We start from the raw sequence: 8587 nt of genomic DNA, 5'->3' as shown, positions 1-8587 counted from the left end.
TTCAAAAATTACTTCCTCGCTCCGTCAGTTGCCTTGTCCCGCTGGAAGCTAAATCAATGGATAGAAGCTTCCGTACTAGATGTATATGTATAGATTTATATACAATATTTTTCTTGAAATATAAGACTGAAATTCATCATATTTTTCAACTCAATATATCTCTAATGTGAAAACTTGTGAAATGTTCTTTGATTTTATCATATGTTTAACAATTTGTAGAGTAAAATATAAAAAGCTATTTTTGTTTTACCTTCATTGTTTCAATTTACAAAAAATTTGAATTTCAATAATTTTATAAATGTTGTTTAAATTTGCTACACAAGATATCTTCCTGAACCCAACGAACGATTGTTTTGTACAAGCGGACGTCAGAATGAAAATACGACTTCATACTATTCGTTTCAAGAAAAACAATTTTAAAAAGGTGAGATTTTTTTAAATCATTTGAACATAATGTTGTTCATTTATGTTGGATTACATCAAGCCGTTAATTGAGAAATTGTACATAGTTTTAAACTTGGCTTTAGAAGAAATGATTAAACGCAAACAATTGTTTCAATTTTATTGTCGGTATAAAGAAGAATTCTCTCAGGCAGGTCGAAAAGACCGTGGTCTCGAAATTGCGCGTCTCATCCTGGGTTTAATGTTGCATATGACTGCACAGGCCAAGGCGGCGCATACCACTTCCAAGCAAAAGGCGCATACGCAAAGCCAGCCGATGATTTTGAATCTTTTTTTTGTTTGCACTCTTATCGCATCGTAACAGGCGACGGTGTACGCCTTGTTGGGAACGCAAGGTCCTGTGATAGAAGGTGGGCAGCAACTGACCGGAAGCTTAAGGGCGCCCCACGTTTCCAGAGAAAAGTCGCCGCAGCATTTAAACTTTACCTGGATGAAATTTATCATTTCATTGTAATGAAAGGTTCTATTGTACAAAAGTTTGATTCGTTGCTTCATATAACATTGGGCCTCGGGGTACACATAGAACGTGAAAAGGCCCGCAATCAGTTTCAAGACGGCCGTTATTAGGAACACAACTGCGTACATCCGCATAAGAGTTTTACTTTTCTTACTAACTCCGTTGAAGGCAATGCAGGAAACCGGAACCGTTATTATGCTCATGACCATGGCGACTGTACAGATGATCATAAATGTTTGTTCGATTATACCAGCTATTTCTCTGGCAAAATATAAATACATGGCTGAGACTATTGTTAAGTTGGCGGAAAACATTGCACACACGACGTTAATTACTAAGAGTAACATACTGACAGTGTAAAACTTCAGTTCGTCAAACATTTTGGACGAGTGCGCAGACAATTCAACAAAAAATAACAAAATTTTTTCTTTTTGTCTAAAATGTAAGAATAAAAAGATTTAATAAATAAAAATATCATATGAACAATGATTTCCAACTTATTTTAATTGAACATCAGGTTGATTTTCCATCGAAACAACAAGGTTGCCCGATAAACCAATGAATTTCATTTTCATTTATTTTTACATGTTTATTTTTTAGATAAAGCTAACCGACCCACAAATAACAGGGTATTCACGATTTTTGTGTTAACCCTGTTAACTCTTTAGGTCCTGTTAGATCGAGAAAAATGATGGTGTAGACTTGTAAAAATCGGCTAGTTAACATTGCTCGATCTAACAGGCCAGGGCCATTGTTGGATGTTAGATCGAAAATGTAGTCACATTGCTATCCGTTAGGGCGTAGGTAACCAACATGGCAGCCATGAATTTAACAGCTGTTTTGTTTACACGTATTTTTATTCTTAAATACGCAATAATTAAATCAGACCAATACATTTCTTTTGTTAATTTATGACCTGTACTTATACTCTCATTCATAATAGATACATCCTCTATCCTATAAATTTGGAGGCTGTTAACGTTAGGATTCAAGTTAGGTATGTCAGCACGAATTGAAGCGTGTCATTTGTTAGTACTTTTCGAGTGCATTCATTTTGAACGAAAGAGTTGTTTAATTTTCTTTTTCTGACATCTTACAATTATCTCAAACGAAAACCAAAACAAGCAAAAAAAGCCTTAAGGACTATTATAGTTTTACTTTTTGGTCCTACCAATCGCCACGCGCATCATTGCGAAAAAATTAACAAGCTAAGAAAAGTATGGGACGTGCACGTTCTTACTGGACATTTCTCTATTCGAGTTAACACGCGTTAACATCTCACAAACATCGTGAATACCCCTGATGTCAAAATATTGTGTTTTAAACAGCGGTTAATGAGCTTACTTTTTTCCGGCACGAGGTGCCGGTGTTTTTGAAAAAAAAGCCCATTTGTAAATATGTCGGGTTCGAATGCACGGCTGCTGGATTCGAACCCGGGACCTTTACCTTACAGTGATGAACGCCGTGTCAACGCCTAAACCCTTGCGGCCAACGACGCCCCCAAGCTTACTTTTGTACGTTAGTAAACTTTATTTATTTGTTTAATAGTGCGACTAACGAAATCCGAGGTCATGGTTTTTCGAAGGAGTTGACTACTTCATACACATACATTTCAATGTGGAGAGAATAGATTGTGAACCAGTATAAATGTTCAGGAGATCTGTAAACGCCAAAACGTTCGTTCTCTAAGCACCTAAAGTTAAAGTTTCTACCTAAAATTTGTCTCTTCCGAATCTTGAAGAATTTTGTTGGAAATAATTCAACCTCATACCAAGCTAATTTTCTCCTCTTTTATGCTGTTTGATGATCAATCTTTCTTTCACATGGGGATTTCAACGATATGAAGAAACAGAAAAAAATGTTCGGCCCTTCCAGAATCAACCCAAATTACACGCTGTATGTTGAGACATCAGTAGAATTAATATTTCTTTTTCTTTGAACCTTCATTATTCATTCATACTTAAAGTTCTTGACCTTCCAAACCCTCGTCTGTCAAAAATTACTGTAAATTATTCAAAGTAATTGGTTTGGGTAGATCAAATAAATAAATTAGCGAGCGAGCTAAATTGTAATTTTTCCATAACTCGGGTATATGTTAACAACCGACCAGAATGGTTCGTTATGATATTAGAAAGATCTAAAGCGGACCACGAAATTAGTGAACTTAATGAATTAATATTTATTTAGAAAACGTGAGATGCGGTCTGATGGTTTTAATGAATTAAAATAATGAAGAACACTTCACTAAAGCTCTCCGAGGCCATTTCAATTGTCGTCGAGAATCCAAACCGATTACACGATATTTGAAAAATGGCAAAAGGAGGGAAAACTCATAAGGTGGGGTTGAGATGGGGAGTTGATGTCCGAGTGGATCGAGGTCACGATAGCTCAGGTGGTAGAGCAGCGTTCGTGGGTTCGAATCCCGCTCGTGCCATTAACGTTTTTTCATCTCAACTAAAAACCTTAATTAATTGTAATGTCTTAAGTGGTCAAGCGGACCACGAAATTAGTGAATTTAAAGATAGATCTAAGTTGATCCACAGGTAGAGATACCCACTCTTTTAGACTTTCTGTCCTTCGCTGGTTGCTAAAACTAAGGTGTAGGCAAGTGTACTTAATTGTGTTCTACGGAGGGGGGAAGGAAGACAGCAAATGTTCTTTATGTAACTATAAGAAAAAAGGACTTTTTCATTTTCTTGCTGAGTGCACTGTACTGGCCGATTTCGTCTGTATTATCTGGAGCGCTTTGCCTACTAAACGCGAGAAATGATCAAAGTCAGACACTCGTTCAGCACGCAGGTGAAGCATGATTTACAGATATGAATTAGTGCAATATTTCAACTTGTACGATTTTCTCGCTTAAAAGGAAGAGGTGTATAAGTTTATTTTTTTTATTTTTATATATTTTCTTTGTTTTCTATTATATAAGTAGGTAATATCTTCTTTAAGAAGAAAAAAAACTAGTATATTTGACTAAATATTTACATATATAGGGATTGCAACCTGACACTTTTTTCATTTGTGGTAGAAGTGCGAAAGACACTGACTGGGCTTTATAACCTTCTACATCCTTATCAATGTATCCATTTTGTCTTGTTTAGCCTGTTACTGCGTTTGCGGGGAAAAACTGATTATAAAAAAAAACCGCTGTCACTTGGTAATATCTTAGTTCGTAATTGTATATATGGTATTTTTATTGTTTTTCTTATATCAACAAGTGATGATTTTTGTAACTTTGGTTGTTGGTTTTGTTTTGGTTTTTATTTTATAAAATCTTTGGTTGAACTCCGTCAGAATGTCTTTTCCAAGCCGTATTAGCATGCTAATAAAACAAGGGGACGACCAGGTTGGTGTGACACGGATTTGGACCAAACTTTTTGTGAGATTCTATTCTCCAAAACGTTGGAGAGTTTTAGTATGGGAGGTTATAAGACGAGTGACGCTGAACATCAACGCCCCGATGTACGTATATATATATATTTTTTTTTATTGGAAGAAAGAGTCTAATGAACCTATAGATTGCTATTTTCCGTCTGCCTTTCTTCACTGGTTGATCAGTTAGATGTTTGTTGATTTTACGCCAACTTTCCTGAGTCATCAGGGTTTTAAGCAGGGAAAGGCACAAACATTTTCTTGAAAAAAACGGTGTAGTTAACTTGTAGTTTTCTCCCGATTTTTCGTCTACTTTTCTTTGGTAGCTTGGTATTTTGCATCAAAAGTTAAATAAGTAAAAATTATTTTTTTATTTTTAATTTATTGACTATTTTTTATTAAATGTGGCAAAATCTGTACCATTCAACAGGATGGAAACCTTATTGAAATATTAGTTCAGAATCGGATTTAAAAAAAAAAGATTTGACATCTTACAAATAAAATAGAATTGTACAATTTTTCGTTTATTAATTATTACACAGTTTTACTGGAAAATATTGAAAGTATAATATTATTTTTTTGGATCTTCCGAATGAATTTTAATCCATTTTAACCACATGAATCTTCAAATGTATCAATAAGTAACATGTAAAAATTATTTTAACTTATCGACAGCAAAAGCTAATTTGGTTTTGTAGACAGAACATCTTTTGCAAATGGTACAGAATAAGTAAGGCCTGATGGCCTGGGTTCGTGAAAACATGCTGATCGTGTACCCTGTGTATCTAGTGGGATGGGTAGTCCCCTTGTTTTTATACACGCTAGAAAAAGACGGAATAAAGTATCCTGGGCTATTGTTTATCCGTGTGTGTAAAGAACTATTCATCGTCCTCAACATGACGGTGCGGGCCGACTATTAAATTTCAACCGTATCGGATAGTAGGGTTTATGGAAAACGTAATAAAATGGATTTTGCATAATAAAAAATAAGGTTATATAGAACACATTTCTCACAAAAACGTTCTTAGACAAAGATATTGATAAAATTATTTTTTGGCGTTCTGTTATGTAACAAAGAGTCCCGCTGAGTAGCTTAAGTAATTTTACAATAATTTCCAAATATTTATAATAGAAATGCAGGATGTTTTAATTTTCCTAACTTTCAAATCAATCGGAATGTTTTATTTCAAGATTAATTCATAAAATCACACACACACACACACACACACACACACACACACACACACACACACACACNTCTCACTCTCTCTCTCTCTCTCTCTCTCTCTCTCTCTCTCTCTATCAATCTATCTATCTATCTCTATTTACCTATCTATCTATTTAACTTTTTCTCTCTCTCCCAAATCTCTCAATTTCTTTCTCTTTCTCTCTCTATACCTTTTTCCTCTATCTCTATCTATGTAGATAGTTCATGAGTTGAACGATTTAAATTTCATTTTTGATGAGTGCAGAATCTTTTACTTACCTATGTTTAATTTTGTCTCATTCATTATCTCATGCTCTCTCTCTCTTTCTATTTTTCTATTTACTTTTTTATACAAAAACCATCTGTCTGTATGTATGTCCCATCGCTCTCAATCTCTCTCTCTCTCTCTCACTCTCTCTCTCTCTCGCCCTCCCCTCCCCCTCGATCTAACTACATATCTATCTCTATTTACCTATGAATCTATTTTACTTTTTCGGTCTCTAAATCTCCCAGTTTCTTTCTCTTTTTCTTCCTATATCTTTTTCCTCTATGTCTATCTACGTAGATAGTTCATGAATTTAACTCTTTAAAATTTCATTTTCAACGAGTGCCTAACCATGAAAAAAAAATTGTGCATAATATTTTCCATTTCCCCCATACTATTTTCAGTTTTCAAATATTCTTTTTTTCCCGGCAATTATTAATAAAAGGTTAAAAGCGACGAGACATAAGACATGTTTAAGAAATCACCACTGTATTGGTATTTTGGTCCGACGGCCTGAGGGCTAACGGATTCCTGGCCTTTTATTAACATCCGAAAGGCTCCCCCTCTCACCCCATAATATTATCTTTCGATGAAAATTCCACTGGTGAATATCTTTGTAAATATTGTCTGTGAAGAGTAACGGGGGTCGGCTATCGACTGAACGGATTATTGGACGCGATATCGCTAATATGGATTGGCTTTAAGGAAATATAGCAAGTCCGATACTCGCCCGATGCCCTTCTATCCTCGTCGATCTGATTCTTCTATTTATGATTGGGGCGAGTATTTGTCCCGACTCCTGTTTACCAGGACCCTTATCTCGTCTACACAGTAACGAGTCGGAGAAATAAAGTGGATTATTCGACTCGTTTTGTTTCAGGGCCGGTGACAAATGGACCGGCCGTAAAAGCCAAGACTTGCTCCGGGCAGTAACCCCTACCCCCGCGGATAACTCACGCTTCAACCCTTTTTTTTTAAACGACTCCGAACTTTTGCCCAATATTAAATAACTTTGGGTTTACAGAACAGAAAACAACTTTGACTAACCATGAGATTTCCACTATCACAATCCTTGTTCTGTGTAACTAATTATCGCTCCCATTACAGCTACCACTATCCTAATTTAAAAAGGATAACATTTAAAATAACCGTATTATTCATTACTTTGAAACAAAACAATTCGAAAAGCTTATGTATTATTTAGGCGTGAGGAGTTGCTTCTGCGAGATATCGTTTTCAAAAGTACTGAAGACACAATAACACTTAATCGTTTCAAACAAATTATCAATATAATCAAAAATTCCATAACTTTTGTTTTCATAACGGTCGTGTTGAGAGATGAATAGGAAGAGAGAAAATGAAATAAAGATAGAGTGAGTAGATAAATAAGAAGTAGAAAAGGAAAGGCAGACATTTTTTTTCCCCAAAAGTAGATTGGGGATGACGCCAGGAAGATAGAAACAACATTGATTTTCTTATAGAGCTTTCGGCAGAATATATCGCCTTCATCAGGACTCTGTATTAACAAATTAACATAAGTAAATTTTCAAAATTTTTCTTAATTACTATCTCGAAAAAATCGTTATACCATATGAACAGGTACATGTCTGGATAACGAAGAGCCGGTAGAATCCACCTTCGATAAACGAAGTTAATAAATTTGCTAAAAATAATTCCTAAACGCGACAGTATTGCCAAAATTTTAAAAAATTGCCGAAAGCTCGACAAGAAAATAAATGTTGTTTCTGTCTTCCTAGCCACATCCCCAATCTACCTTTTGGAAAGAAAAATATTTAAACTGAGAAGGCTGATCATTCACCAAAGAAAATATGAAAGGCAGAAAGGAGACCGATACACCTAATAGATTACGAGAATATACTAGAAGTAATAAAAGTTCGAGAGAGTATCAAACAATCTGATACACGGTGAAAGAGAGTCAAAGGATAAAGAAAGAGAAGGAGAAAGTTGATGTATAAAAAAGTAAATAGACTAAAACAGAAACAATGCGCCGAAAATATAGAGTGAGGGAACTAAAGGGAGAGATTAAACAAGGGTGCTTGATATATTAAAAAAACAGATGAAAATAACAAAAAAGGAGTGAGAGAAAGGGTGGGAAAGATAGAGTTAGGGAAAGGAAAAGAGAGAAAAATCAAGAAAGAAAGAAACACAGAAGGAGGAAAATAGGAAGAAAGAGAGAAAGGGGAAGAAAGAGAGAGAGAGAAAAGATACGAGAAAGAAACAAAAAGAAAGGGAGAAAAATAGAAAGAAAGGTAGAAAGGAAAAGAAAGAGAGAGAAAAAAGAAACAAGAAAGAAAGAGAAAGAGAGGGAGGAAATGCAAAGAAAGAGAAAGGGAAGAAAGATAGAGAAAGAAACAAAAAGAAAGAGAATGAGAGGGAGGAAAATAGACAGAAATATAGAAAGGGGGAGAGAGAGAGAGAGAGAGAAAGAGAGAGAGAGAGAGAGAGAGAGAGAAAAAGATAGAAAAAGAAAGAGAGGGAGGAAAATAGAAAGAAAGGTAGAAAGGGGAAGAGAGAGAGAGAGAAAAAAAGAAACAAGACAGAAAAAATAGAAAGAAAGGGAGGAAAATAGAAAGAAAGAGAGAGAGTGGGGAAGAAAGAGAGAGAGGAAAATAAAAAAGAAAGAAAGAGATGGAGGAAATTAGGAAGAAACGTAGAAAGGGGAAGAGAGAGAGAGAGAGAAAAACGAAAGAGAGAGAAAGAGAGGGAGGAAAATAGAAAGACAGATAGAAAAGAGAAGTAAGAGAGAGAGAGAGAGAGAGAGAGAGAGAGAGAGAGAGAGAGAGAGAGAGAGTGGGAGAGAGAG

General features: G+C 35.4%; 1 protein-coding gene across 1 annotated transcript; it reads right to left on the bottom strand.

Annotated features, from left to right (window-relative positions):
- Nucleotides 1-588: 588 nt before the first annotated feature.
- LOC112126758 lies at nucleotides 589-1200 on the bottom strand. The gene has a single exon (XM_024226543.1). It carries the CDS (start codon nucleotides 1198-1200, stop codon nucleotides 589-591), a length of 612 nt encoding a protein of 203 aa, XP_024082311.1.
- Nucleotides 1201-8587: the final 7387 nt, after the last annotated feature.

The sequence above is a fragment of the Cimex lectularius genome, unplaced genomic scaffold, assembly GCF_000648675.2.
Source record: "Cimex lectularius strain Harlan isolate CLEC.00 unplaced genomic scaffold, Clec_2.1 scaffold50, whole genome shotgun sequence".
Lineage (NCBI taxonomy): Eukaryota > Metazoa > Arthropoda > Insecta > Hemiptera > Cimicidae > Cimex > Cimex lectularius.
This window is presented reverse-complemented; position numbering and strand designations above follow the sequence as displayed.

What these genes read in the sequence shown, in the direction of transcription:
- LOC112126758 (XM_024226543.1), bottom strand. Translation starts at nt 1,200, where the DNA reads ATGTATTTATATTTTGCCAGAGAAATAGCTGGTATAATCGAACAAACA.